Below are 14,178 nucleotides of genomic sequence, written 5' to 3'. Positions count from 1 at the left end.
TAACAGGCGTTCTACATGTTATGTGTTGCTGTTGGTCAGGGACCCCTTGTAAAGCGCTTTGAGCATGATTAGTAGATAATGCGCTGTATAAAAGCTCTAGTTTTTGGGGTTTTTTTTGTTTGTTTCTGTTTTTTTTTCCTTGGATGCCTGACAACACCTTTTGCCATCCCCATGTCAAGCCCTGATCGTGTAGAAAATTGGAAGACGTTTCCCTCACCTTGTCATCGGTACATGTGAGAAAATGATGGAAGACGTCGCTCCTGCTGATGACCGGGTGTCTGACCATTCTGTTCACCCAGGCTTGTAAGGCACGCATTCTCTCTTGGATAAAGTCATCTTCATATCGACCTGTTGTTGTCAATGAAAGAAACAAGCAGAAGCTGGGACGATTAATAAATTGTCTAAAAAATACACCGGAATATTTGCTTCATAAGACTCAGGTTTAATTTTTAAAATTAAAGGTTTCACGTTTGAAGTCAATGCGTATGTGCAGGGAAGCTTACTCTAGGGCAGGGCCATTTGAATATTCATTGAGTCTATAACTACGTTTCCGAGTCCTAAGAGAGGGAGCAGCATGGCTCAGCAGTATGGCCTTTGCTTCGTACCCGGAAGGTACCGAGTTTGATCACCCGCTACTGCACTGAGTAACCTTCAGCAGGTCACCTCTCCCTAGCTCAATTTGCGGTGCTGCACTGCAGCTAACGCCTGGGTTATTCCAGTCTTCCCTTGGAATAGACCCTAGAGACAAATTTCCCCTATGGGATGAATAAAGGGAAATTTATTCAATTTAATTTAATTTAATAAAAAGATTTCTTTATGAGAGCAATCAATCCAAGGTTAAGTCGAGATATTGTCCGACCTCTTCCCCCCACCCCCCAAATACAAACTGGCAGTGATTGTGTAAAAGGGTGTGTTAGAAAACAGGGGAAGATCTCATGTCACTTTCTACATATGGGGGAGGGAGGGGAACTCGTATGCACAAGAGAGAGAGAGAGAGAGAGAGAGAGAGAGAGAGAGAGAGAGAGAGAGAGAGAGAGAGAGAGAGAGACAGAGAGAGAGAGAGACAGAGAGAAAAAGAGAGTAAGAGAGAGACCCTACTACAGTATATGTACTCTAAAATGCCGTGGCATGACTCACCTGTGACAGCTTTGTCAGGTAATGGTGGGATTGGTATACACACAAATTTACATTCTAACCGTTCATGGAGCCAGTCAAAATGTTTATAGCGTCGACTTACAACGATATTGCTAAACTGGAAAATAAGGAAAGGAAAAACAAAAAATTATTCATAATTACTATCTAACTGAATCATTCAATAAATTATTTTATTTTTAATTACCAAATTTGTTTTAAAAATATAATAAAGACTCTTATATTATACTTGTGAAACTATTAGGTCATAATAATAATAATAATAATAATAATAATAATAATAATAATAATAATAATAATAATAATAATAATAATAATAATAATAATAACAATAATAATAATAATAATAATAATAATAATAATAATGTACTTTATTCATCCAAAAGGAAATTTCAGCAACAAGGCTATATAAATGTTCAAACCATTACGAAAGAATATCAGTTATCTATCACTGCAACCGGCCACCAAAGGCTGCCAGATAGGCCTGGTTTAGATCTTATTACGTTGTTATCTTATTGAGACTGTAACAAGAGCAATACGCAAAAATGTACACAATGAAAAAATCTAAAAAAGGAATATAACATAGAATTATTCAAAATTACTATCTAATTGAGCGTCGACTTACAACGATATTGATGAACAAAAAATGATTCAAAATTACTATCTAATTGAGCGTCGACTTACAACGATATTGATGAACAAAAAATGATTCAAAATTACTATCTAATTGAGTCGACTTACAACGATATTGATAAACAAAAAATGATTCAAAATTACTATCTAATTGAGCGTCGACTTACAACGATATTGATAAACAAAAAAATTATTCAAAATTACTATCTAATTGAATCGTTTAATAATATTTTTTTTTAATTACCAAATTTCTTTTCAAAATATAATAAAAGACTTTTATATTACGCTTGTGACACCACGAGGTCAATTCAGCGACACAGCTATAGAAATGTTCATACCATTACTAAAGAATGGTATTGGTATGAATATTTATCTATCAAGATTTTTCTACAGAGAGTACCTAAAAAATATCTGTGATCTATTTGGAATTTAGTAATGTATTTATGTCTTTCTCGTTTTTTGTTGTTGGCTGAAGAAGGGATTTGAATCTGAAACGTTCTGTGTTTGGTATTTTGTTCTTTTTTGAAGCTGTTATATTCATTTTTGTTTTAATCTTATTGAGATTGTAACATGAGCAATAGGCAAAAATGTACAAAATCTAAAAAAGAGAGAAACCTACAGAGGGAGTGATTTGGTAACTGATATAACTCTTGAGTCCCTTCATCTTGGATTCTTTCTTGGGTGACGTAACGGTACACGTGTAAGGGCTGTCTTGATACAACCACATCGGCCCATCCTCTGTTTCCTGAAATAGTCAAGATTGCATGCGTTTAATGTAAAATACTTCCCAGTGGTAGTTGTGCCAGCCAGATCAATCGTTCCAACGGGAAAACTTGTGACTGAAATAGCAGCCAACTCATCAAAGATCTACAACAGGACACCCTAGTGCACTATACGGTCAAGACCCAAACACAACAGATTGTTTGGACTATTGTATAAAATGTTACAGTGAATGACGTAATCAGTCGGATGGTGAAAAGGTTTGAACTGAGATATTGCCAAGTTTAGTTAGAAGGTCAATTTTTATCCAAAAATTAGTTCTAGTCATAAATGATTAAATCAACCCTTTTTGTACATCTTTGGGAAATATCAAAGCCTAATTAAACTTCTAAATATTTTTTACAGCTTGTCCAGTTGAAAAAGTATGAAATTTGAGAAAAGTTGCTGGATACCTTTCCCATACATCTGACCACAATTTCATAAAAATCACCTGACTTACCTCCAATAAAGATTAAAATGCTCTGGGGATCATATTCTTTCAGAAAATGAAAAACATGCAAATCTAAAATTTTCACCTTCCACCTTCCGACAGACTATGTCATGCACTGACACATATAATCTAGATCTCGAGTTTTTTTCCTGTTCCAATGTACATTGGCTAGTCAAAAACTCATAATCCTGGGGGGAAAACCAAGGGTACATTTCCGTACCCATAAACAGTCCAATTTTATTTTTTTCAGTAAATTGTTCTCAGATTGCCAAATCGGGACTGTCCTGATTTTATCAGTACAATCAGCAGCTATAAAATAACTTTAAAATAACTAAATAGATAAAAACAAATAAAATTTCCTTTATTTATCCCATCGGGGGAATTTGTCTCTAGGGTTTATTCCAAGGTAAGACTGGTGTAAGCCGCAGTGCAGCGCTGCAAATTGGGCTAGAGTGAGGTGACTTGCTGAAGGTCACACAGCGCAGCGGCGAGTGATCGAACTCGGCACCTTTCAGGTATGAAGCAATGACTGTACCGGTGAGCCACGCTGCCCGTAGTATCTTTAGTTAAGGTTTCGTGGGTTTTCCCCTGACAATAATTTGTTAAAATCCCCTCTTTAGGCGTACTGTGAAAGTACAGAAGTCCTTCCAAAAAAAAATAAAAAAATCTCTCTATATCAATATGTAAAATAAAAATGAAAATCAGTTCTAACTTCTAATAAATCAAATTTGGAGTCGTTTTTTATCAATACCCATTAGACGTTTCTTTTAAATCGTCTGTTTTCGTTGGAAAGACCTCAGTTTGACATCAATGTAAAGACGAATGGGTTACATCGGTGAATATCAATATCCACAGTCCATGATGGAAGTAGTGTTAAAACCCCCAGAAAGCAACTCAGAAAACAGATACAGGGGGATAGAAGACACAGGAAGTGGCCTCCTGACCACCATGGGAGGTCAAATTACCCACCCAGACAAAGCAAACCAAGATTCAAACTTCAGCCCTTGTAAGAAGCGACATGTTTTCTTACCACAATTCTAATCCTGTCACTCTCTGGGACCCTCTCGTCTGCCTGACCCATCAGGAACGATTCACCGCCTGTCTTGGCAAACTGGGAAAATCTGAAAGACAACAATGGAAATATTATGTCTTCATTTACACATTTTTGAGCTTGAATTGGTTTTCAGCATCAAGTTCTTGAATAAAGCACAACTTTTAGGAGTGATATTCTACCGTTGTTTTTAAAAACAGAGTACATGCAATGTTAACCATATAACACATACTGTGTTCCTTAATTAAAAGGCAGTATTATCAAGAGCCAGAGCTGAAACCCAATACGAGTTAAAAAATAATTTTATTACATCTCCCATTTAAAAACAACAAGTCAGCAAAGATTACTCTGGAATAAATTCAGAGATTGTGTAATTATTTAATGGAACTTTTAATTAATTGACAAACCATTTGATTGGATTCTTACACATCTCATTATGTCACTGTGTCCCATCATCCATTCCTTTCTGCAATCTGTGTCATCAAAGTTCAAGGCCTCCAAAAAGTAGCACCCCTCGTTGCTACGGTTCCAATACACAAGCATGCGTTTATGGGCCTATAACGGACAACCTCTCTTTATCATTATTCTTCTTCTTCTTTCAGCTTATCCCACAATTTTCAGGGTTGCCATAATGAATGCCACGTCTATGCATCTCGGTTCAGAGCATCATCTTCCTCCAGGCCCATTTCTTTCATATCGTCCTGTACCTTATCCAACCATCTAGTCTTTGGGCATCCCTTTTTCCTCCTTCCCGCTTATTGAAAGTCCAATACTTTATCATTATCAAAGGGGATGTAATAATGTTAATTTTGAAACATCCTTTTTAATAGTTATAAAAGTTCAATATAAAGTATTTTTATGGGATTAAAGATCGTATGTTTTTTAAAAGAAATATGGGGCGATAAAATACCCAATCAAAATACATGTATATAAATTCAAAACACAAAACAATGTAAGTATGACCCAATCAAAATACATGTATATAAATTCAAAACACAAAACAATGTAAGTATGAACAGTGTAATAACAATTTCTTTTAACCCTTGAGAATCAAGAGTTTTTTTCCTTCAGATGTGTGTCAGTCCACGACATAATCAGTTGGAAGGTGAAAATTTTGGACTTGCATCTTTTTTTTTTTTTTCATTTTCTGAGAGAATATGCTCACAAGAGCATTTTAATTTTAATTTGAAGTAAATCGGGTGATTTTTCATGAAATTATAGTCAGATGTATCAGAAAGGTATCCATCAACTTTTCTCAAATTTCATACTTTTTCAACTTGACTAGCTGTAAAAAATATCTAGGAAGTGAAATTAATCTTTGATATTTCCCGAAGGTGTACAAAAAGGGTTGATTTAATCACTTATGACAAGAACTCATTTTTGATTTTTTAAAATTGACCTTCTAACTAAACTTGGCAATATCTCAGTTCAAAAACTTTTCACCATCCGACTGATATGTCATTCACTGTAACACATACTTGCATCTTGAAACAACAGTACAGCAGCCGCGATCACCTGTTAAAACTACTCTTGACCGTTCCATATTTGGACATCTCAGCACCTCCAGCACCTCCTCCAGTTGGGGACAGCTGTTTTCCCTCCCTCTTTGGCGCTGACAAACCAAAGTTACCTTGACCCTGTAGGTGTTGTTGTGGAGGTTCCTACAAAAAAAAAAAAAGGGGGGGGGGGGGAGGGGATAATGAGGGTTGAATATTAAATTATTGCGTGGCTTAGCGGTACAGTCTTTGCTGCATACCCGAAAAGTACCAAGTTTGATAACTTGCCGCTGTGCTGTGTGGCCTTGAGCAAGTCACCTCGCCTTAGCTCAATTTGCAGCGCTGCACTGTGGCTGATGCCTGGGTTATTCCAGTCTTCCCTTGGAATAGACCCTAGAGACAAATTTCTCTGATGGAATGAAGAGAGGGAATATTATTTATCTAAATCATAATGATGAAATCTTGTATAGCACTGTACCTTTGAAAATATAAGACTTTAGGTCCTTAACTCTGTGAGCGCTGAGGCTATATTCGCATTTCCGTCACAAATGGCTGACACCTGATTGAGGCAGCATGAGAATGACAAGCTAAGACAAAGCAACATTCGAATTTGGAGCAAAATCTCAATTAAAATACCCCCCTAGGGCCAATTGAATGTTCTGATGAAAGAAATGATTCAAATGGTTCAATTTATAGTCTTTTTTGTAGAAAGTAGGATTGGATTTCATTGTTGTTTTTGCCTTTCAAAACCGGCCGCTTATGTAGGTTTCTATTATTTGTTGAGCAGTGCGGATCTATGATAATGATGGCACCAGCAGGGGAACAAAGTGTGGCCTATTATGGCTTGATAAGGTCTCTATTGGAGATATTCCATGACAACATCAAATCATAATTATCATCGCCATCATTGGCAACAGCAGCAAATCAAAGCAGTAGCAACATAATCTTCATCCTCTTCCTCATGGTCATCACCCACATTCACCCTCATCACCACTCCCACCACCACCACAATCACCATCGTGATTATCGTCATCATTATCCACATTCATCATCATCATCATCACCACTTCCACCACCACCACCATCATCATTATTGTCATCATCGTCACCACCACCTACACCATCATATTCGTCATCATCATCATCACCACTTCCACCACCACCACCATCACCATCGTGATTATCGTCATTATCATCCACATTCATCATCCCCACTTCCACCACCCCCACCATCACCATTATCGTCATCTCCACCACCATCCTCAACATCATCATCACTACCAGCACCATTATAGTCGTCATCATCCACATTGATCATCATCATCATCATCATTATGACAGCCACCACCACCACCACCATCAACATCATCATCATCATTATGACAGCCACCACCACCACCACCATCATCATCATCATCATCATTATGACAGCCACCACCACCACCACCATCATCATCATCATCATCATTATGACAGCCACCACCACCACCACCATCAACATCATTATCGTCATAACCATCCAAATCCATCATCAACATCACCACCTCCACTATCACCATCACCATCACCCCCACCACCGCCACTACCACCTACCTGTTGTCCCAACGTGCTATTACTCGACCTCTCATCCTCATCGTCATCCCATTCATCATCCCAATCATCTATCGAATCCTGGGTGGGTAGGGCACTTCCCCCATAGCCCCCACCACCACCCCCATAGCCATTGGTTGGCAGACTGAGAGGGGGTGCTGAAGGAATACCGCCGTCTTGAGCATCGTGACCAGCCACCATGGGGGGAGGGGGAGGGGGGAACTGGGGTTCTGGTACAGATACAACCTATTCCAACAAGAAAAACAAAACAAAACAAGCTTATAAATTAATAAACAAAATATGATAAACATTGAGACGCCTACTGTGTTGGCTAATGTGGTCTAGTGGTATGACACTTGCCTTCGGATCATGAGGGTCCTGGGTTCGAGTCCAGATAGAGCGGTGCATAGTTGAGTCTTTGGAAAAGGCTCTTTACTCACATTCTCTCACCATACTCAGGTGTAAATTAAGTACCTGGCCGTTAACAGCATTGTCTCTTTCTCAACTGCGCCCAGGATCGATCTTGGTCCTTTTGCGTGTGAAGCGAGTGTTCTACCAACTGAGCTTATTTGATTTCATTAGACATTGATTGATCTACCTGTGAGGCTATGTGGTCTAGTATTATGACATTCTCTTTCGGTAGGGAAGGCCCTGGGTTCTAACCTAGCTCGGTGCATAGTTGAGTCCTTGGAGAAGGCTCTTTACTCACATTCTCTCACTGTACTAAGGTGTAAAATGAGTACCTTGCCGTTAACAGCGTTGTCTCTGTCCGAAACAATTGTGTAACATCGCCTACAGGCGTCATGTCCTGTCCTAAATGTCAAATGTTGCTGTTGGCCGGGGACCCCTTGTAAAGCACTTTGAGCACATTTAGTGGATATTGCGCTATACAAAAACTCATTTATTTTACCTACCTCGACATAGGTCTCTGGGATGAGTCCCTGTTCCCCACTCTGATTGCGTGCCTCCCACCAGCCATCTCCAATGTCCTGTTTGAGACAAAAAGAGAAAAGATAACAATCACGTGAGACTTCAAAAGTTTGTGAAAGTATGCAAAAAATTTCAAAATTTAACGAACTTACCTGTGATGTTTAACTGAGACTCTTGCAAGTCCAAATGCAAATGGGGAACAAATGAATAGAATTGCGTGACTCATCACACTTCAACCCACTCAACCCTAACACCGACTACATCCGTAGTTTTCGGAGAAGTATTTCATAAGGGTGGTGATGGAGATAATGGCGTCCGCCATTGATCCGATAGTTTAGAACCACTTACTATGCGTCATTACGAGGGAAGTGACGTCATGACTGTTTTCTGAATTTTGCTTTCTGATTGGAAGGTCCTGGGTTCAAGCCTCGCACGGCGCATAGTTGAGTCCTTGGAAAAGTCTCTTTACTCACATTCCCTCACTGTACTCAGGTGTAAAATGAGTACCAGCGTTGTCTCTGTTGGGCGTGACTCATCACACTTCAACCCACTCAACCCTAACACCGACTACATCCGTAGTTTACCTGGGTCACCTTTACCCCATGCCTATTTATTACATTTTTATGAGACAAATTATAGGCGTAATATCAAAGCTAATGTTTTTAATTTTTACATGTGAATGGTAGTTGAAGTAAACTATCTATATACATTCTCATTTTTAATACATTTTTTCCAATTTTGAAAAGAAGCAAAAATCTCTAGGATTGAGTAAGTTAAGGAATTGGTATACGAGATAGAGAGAGCAAATTAAACATGTTACTGAGTAATCCTAATAGGATTCAATAGTCTGATGTCACGTCCAACCAGAAACCAGCAGCTGGGTTCTAAACAAACAAAATTGGTACTTTATAATTCTTCATGTAGAAAAATGTATGGAAGTCAAAACATGATCAGATTTATAAAGTTTTTCTCCTCTGGATACACCTTTATGGTCTTCGGAGATGTATTTCATAAGGGTGGTGATGGAGATAATGGCGTCCGCCATTGATCCGATACTTTAGAACCACTTACTATGCGTCATTACGAGGGAAGTGACGTCATGACTGTTTTCTGAATTTTGCTTTCTGATTGGAAGGTCCTGGGTTCAAGCCTCGCGCGGCGCATAGTTGAGTCCTTGGAAAAGTCTCTTTACTCACATTCCCTCACTGTACTCAGGTGTAAAATGAGTACCAGCGTTGTCTCTGTTGGAAAAAGAATTGTAATATCGCCAAACAGGCGCCAATGTCTCGTTCTACATGTTACGTGTTGATCAGGGATCCCTTGTCAAGCACTTTGAGCATGTTTAGTGGATATTGTGCTATGTAAACACTCCCAAAAAAAAAAATAAGAGAAAGAAAGAAAGAATTGATCTTGTCATGTATTTAAATTTGGACTTACATAAAAAAAAAAAAAACAAACAAAAAAACATTTGAACCAAAACAAAAAATCAATCAATTTTCCTCTTAATATTTGTAAAAATTATATTTTAAATCTGAATTAAGAGGGAAAAAATTGAATTTGACATAAAAATGTTATCAACGAAGTACATATAAGTGGAGGCTTGACACAACCCAGCAAGGACAGATAATCTTGAGAGTAAGAGGTTTGCCCTCCAAAAATAATGAAACAAAAACCATAACCGTAAAATAAAATAAAATACACAATAAATGTAATAAGACCATTGAGAAATGACGGAGATATTATCTAGGAAAAGGGTTAAATATGACATGATTTCTAACGTAAGGATTTTCATGTCAACTGATAACTGTAAGAGCCTTGATAAAAATAAATAAATAAATAAATAAATTTCAAATACAAAGCCTAAACAAGGCAGATAGATAGAAGGATAGATACAGATAGATAGATAGATAGATAGATAGATAGATAGATAGATAGATAGATAGATAGAGAGAGAGAGAGATAGAGAGAGAGAGGGGTAGAGAGAGAGAGGTAGAGAGAGAGAGAGAGAGAGAAACAGAGAGACAGAGAGAGAGAGAGAGAGAGAGAGAGGGGTAGACAGAGAGGGGTAGAGAGAGAGAGAGAGAGAGAGAGAGAGAGGGAGAGAGAGAGAGAGAGAGAGAGAGAGAGAGAGAGAGAGAGAGAGAGAGAGAGAGAGAGAGAGAGAGAGAGAGAGAGATTAGTGGACCCCCAAAAACAAACAAAAACTGACACACTAAATTGTGACATCAAGCAAGCAAGCCAATGGCCATTAACAGTCATACTTCAAAGCAATTTTATAGTCAACATCACACATACATACACACACACACATACATACACATACACACACGACACACACACACACGCGCGACACACACACACACACACACATCCTAACCCATCACCATAAGTAGTAATAGTAATACACAAACCCCTCTATACCACAACAATCGTTTACTTCATTTTAACCAGTGACGCCGTCATTCATCATCACCACATCGAGTCCTATCCTACAAGGACAACAAAACACCGTCAATGCGACATTGGGTTAAATAGAGATTAATTTCTCCCATCACAGTGGCCTCCTATAAACAACTACACTAGTTGTTTTTTTAAATTCATAAATAAAAATCCTTTAAACATCAAAGCGTCTGTTCACTTACTGTAATCAAATAAATAAATAAATAAATAAATAAATAATAATAATAATAATAATAATAATAATAATAATAATAATAATAATAATAATAATAATAATAATAATAATAATAATAATAATAATCATAATAATAATAATAATAATAATAATAATAATAATAATAGAACGTTATTGTCCAACGAAATTCAGTCTGGTTCACATTGATAACAATATAAAATACAATTATAGTATATTGGACATACACACGTACACATCCCACACTCACGTAGGCTACATACACATGCACACACTGACCATACACGTGCACAATTGACTCTTGAACATGACGCCTGTTAGGCGAATTTAATTTTTTTTTTCTTTTCCCCCGACAGAGACAAGCTGCCAACTTCCAGGTACTCATTATACACTTCAAATTTGTCAAATGAAAACGTTTACCAGTAAACTGGGTTTTCACATTATATTCCAGTAAACTGGGTTTTCACATTATATTCCAGTAAACTGGGTTTTCTCATTATATTCCAGTAAACTGGGTTTTCTCATTATATTCCAGTAAACTGGTTTTTCTCATTATATTCCAGTAAACTGGGTTTTCTCATTATATTCCCAGTTTACTGGAATATAATGAGAAAACCCAGTTTACTGGAATATAATGTGAAAACCCAGTTTACTGGAATATAATGAGAAAACCCAGTTTACTGGAATATAATGAGAAAACCCAGTTTACTGGAATATAATGTGAAAACCCAGTTATACGCTGTCTGTTTCATTGTTGCCTGACAGCTTAGTCCTATTAAAGCCCATACATACTCAGTTCGATTTATTGTCAACAAGACAGACAGCAGCTACAGCTTCAAGTTGAAGCCCTGGTCCCATCGCTGATACCGCCATTTGTGTTTGTTTTAGTTTGGTTTGGTTTTTAGATTTGAGAGGGTGGAGAGAGAGAGAGAGAGAGAGAGAGAGAGAGAGAGAGAGAGAGAGAGAGAGAGAGAGAGAGAGAGAGAGAGAGAGAGAGAGAGAGAGAGAGAAACAGCTTTAGGATCGGAAGGTCCTGGGTTCGAGCCTCGCTCGGCGCATAGTTGAGTCCGCGGAGAAGACTCTTTACTCACATTCTCTCACCGTAATCGCATGTAAAATGAGTATCGCCTACCACGCGTCATGTCCCGTCTTACATGTTAAATGTTGCTGTTGGTCAGGGACCCCTTGTTAAGCGCTTTGAGCACGTTTAGTGGATATTGCGCTCTATAAAAGCTCAATTTTTTTTTGGGTAATGATTAAGAATAGTGAATAATCTAGTAATAGCCTTTGTATTTTCACCTTCATGTATTGGTCAGCTCCTTTCACCTTCATATTTTTTTTTTCATACATTTCAGATTGTTTACCAATTAACCCCCCCCCCCCCCCCCCCCGCCAACTCCCCCTTCCCCACACCTCATCTCTCTCTCATTCACACACACACACACACCCACCCACCCACACACACACACAAACACACACACAAACACACACACACACACACTAAAAGCTAAGTGGTGGGCGTAAACCATTGACACGTCAAATTCAAATGAGATTAAAAAAGTAAAATTCTGGACATTGTAATTGTATGTAGGGTACAGTCTGATGGGTAACTTTGCCCTAGGGGATAACTTGAACTCAATCCGAGAATTCCAAGTATTTCCATCCTTGTATTATGATGAAAATAATTATAATAATAACAACAACAATAATAATAATAACAATAATAATAATAATAATAACAATAATAATAATGATAATAATAAACAACAACAATAATAATAATAATAATAATAATAATAATAATAATAATAATAATAATAATAATAATAATAATAATAATAATAATAATAATAATAATCTTAATAATAATAATAAAAATAATAATAATAATAATAATAATAATAATAATAATAATAATAATAATAATAATAATAATAATAATAATAATAATAATAATAATAATAATAATAATAAAAAGAAGAAGAACAACAACACAACAAAAACAACAACAACAACAACGACGACAATGACGACGACGACGACAACGACAACAACAACAACGACGACGACGACGACAACAACAACAACGACGACGACAACAACAACAACAACGACGACGACAACAACAACAACAACAACAACGACGACAACAACAACGACGACAACAACAACGACGACAACAACAACGACGACAACAACAACGACGACGACAACAACAACGACGACAACAACAACGACGACGACAAAATCAACAACAACAAAGTCCAGTCATCTATTGTAAAGACTGAATGAAGTCCATTCCCCAAGCTGATCGATAAGGAGGACAGATTGGTATTTCAAACATCTCATACGTAATCATAATGAATGGTGTCTTCTTGTTTGTTTTTCCCCCGACCCTATTAATAACAACTACGACCGTTTACAACATCAAGTAGGCAGACCTGCTGGTAATAATCGGCCTGACGTGTCAAATCACTGTGTCTGTGTGTGTGTGTGTGTGTGTGTGTGTGTGTGTGTATGTGTGTATGTGTGTGTGTATTATGAAAGGTAATCAATGTAAACCCCCCCCCCCCCCCCACACACACACAGCTGTTTTGTAAGGTAAGACGTCTTGAGTGTGTGTTGAAGATGTCTCTATTAAAATTGACGACAAGGTAGGTGTAAAATTTGACAGTGTTTACTGTATCCCTACAAGCCATTGAAACGTTGAAACAGGCAGACGTACATATTATTATGTATGCATGAGTCGAGTTTATTTACTCCATTATCATTTAATTTAAAAGTAAGATGAAAAGTAGGAACGGATAGAAACGTGAAATAGAAAAAAATATTTGAGATTTTCAAAAAGAATTTGTATTCCTTTTTGTTGTTGTTGTAAATACATATAAAATTAAAGTAAAGGGTTTTACGGCACTTGCGACAAATTGAGGACATTTCAGCGCCAGTAAAAAGGAAGAAAATGGGATAGTCATAAAAGTTATAACCGTAAGACAAAGGGGAAGGGTTTAAATAGGGAACAGATGATGTCGATTCCAAGAGCTCACGATCAGTGTACTTGTACTTGCGAGGACAAAACGAAATAATCGCATTCCATGACAAAGACAAAAAGCAACTCGAAAAATAGATATAGTTCGAAAATGACGTCACTCAGGTCTTTGTTATTGTTTTTTGCCATCCGCGTTTATGAGTAATGCTCACTGAACAGTATTAACCAGACTATAAACGTTCATGGATACGTACAGTTTTGTGTGTTGGTCTGTTATACTCCCGGATGGCAATGTTGTGAGCTTCTTAGCCAAGCGCATACAATCTATAGAGGATAAAAAGCCTCCACCATGGGAGGTCAATAATAGATGACAATGACCCCACCCAAAAATGGAATAGTAAAAGTGACTCAAACAAAAGAAGTGGCCTTCAACTTGGGATTGTTCTTCTAAATCCCCCCCCCCCCCCCCCCTTTCCA

The 14,178-nt window shown here is 37.5% G+C and overlaps 1 protein-coding gene across 1 annotated transcript in view; it reads right to left on the bottom strand.

Moving 5' to 3' along the window:
* The window catches only part of LOC144978122 (sorting nexin lst-4-like), a 51,714-nt gene that overhangs the window by 14,606 nt on the left and 22,930 nt on the right, over positions 1 to 14,178 (bottom strand). Inside the window, exons 3-9 of the mRNA XM_078923761.1 lie at positions 8,047 to 8,121; positions 7,136 to 7,378; positions 5,562 to 5,707; positions 4,026 to 4,116; positions 2,405 to 2,530; positions 1,138 to 1,252; positions 218 to 348 (exon numbers count right to left, since the gene is read on the bottom strand). Of these exons, the coding sequence (XP_078779887.1) occupies positions 218 to 348; positions 1,138 to 1,252; positions 2,405 to 2,530; positions 4,026 to 4,116; positions 5,562 to 5,707; positions 7,136 to 7,378; positions 8,047 to 8,121 (927 nt within the window). The remainder of the gene's footprint in view (positions 1 to 217; positions 349 to 1,137; positions 1,253 to 2,404; positions 2,531 to 4,025; positions 4,117 to 5,561; positions 5,708 to 7,135; positions 7,379 to 8,046; positions 8,122 to 14,178) is intronic.

Source organism: Berghia stephanieae, chromosome 8, assembly GCF_034508935.2.
Source record: "Berghia stephanieae isolate SIO BIC M18660-M18661 chromosome 8, UCSD_Bste_1.3, whole genome shotgun sequence".
NCBI classification, from domain to species: domain Eukaryota; kingdom Metazoa; phylum Mollusca; class Gastropoda; order Nudibranchia; family Aeolidiidae; genus Berghia; species Berghia stephanieae.
This window is presented reverse-complemented; position numbering and strand designations above follow the sequence as displayed.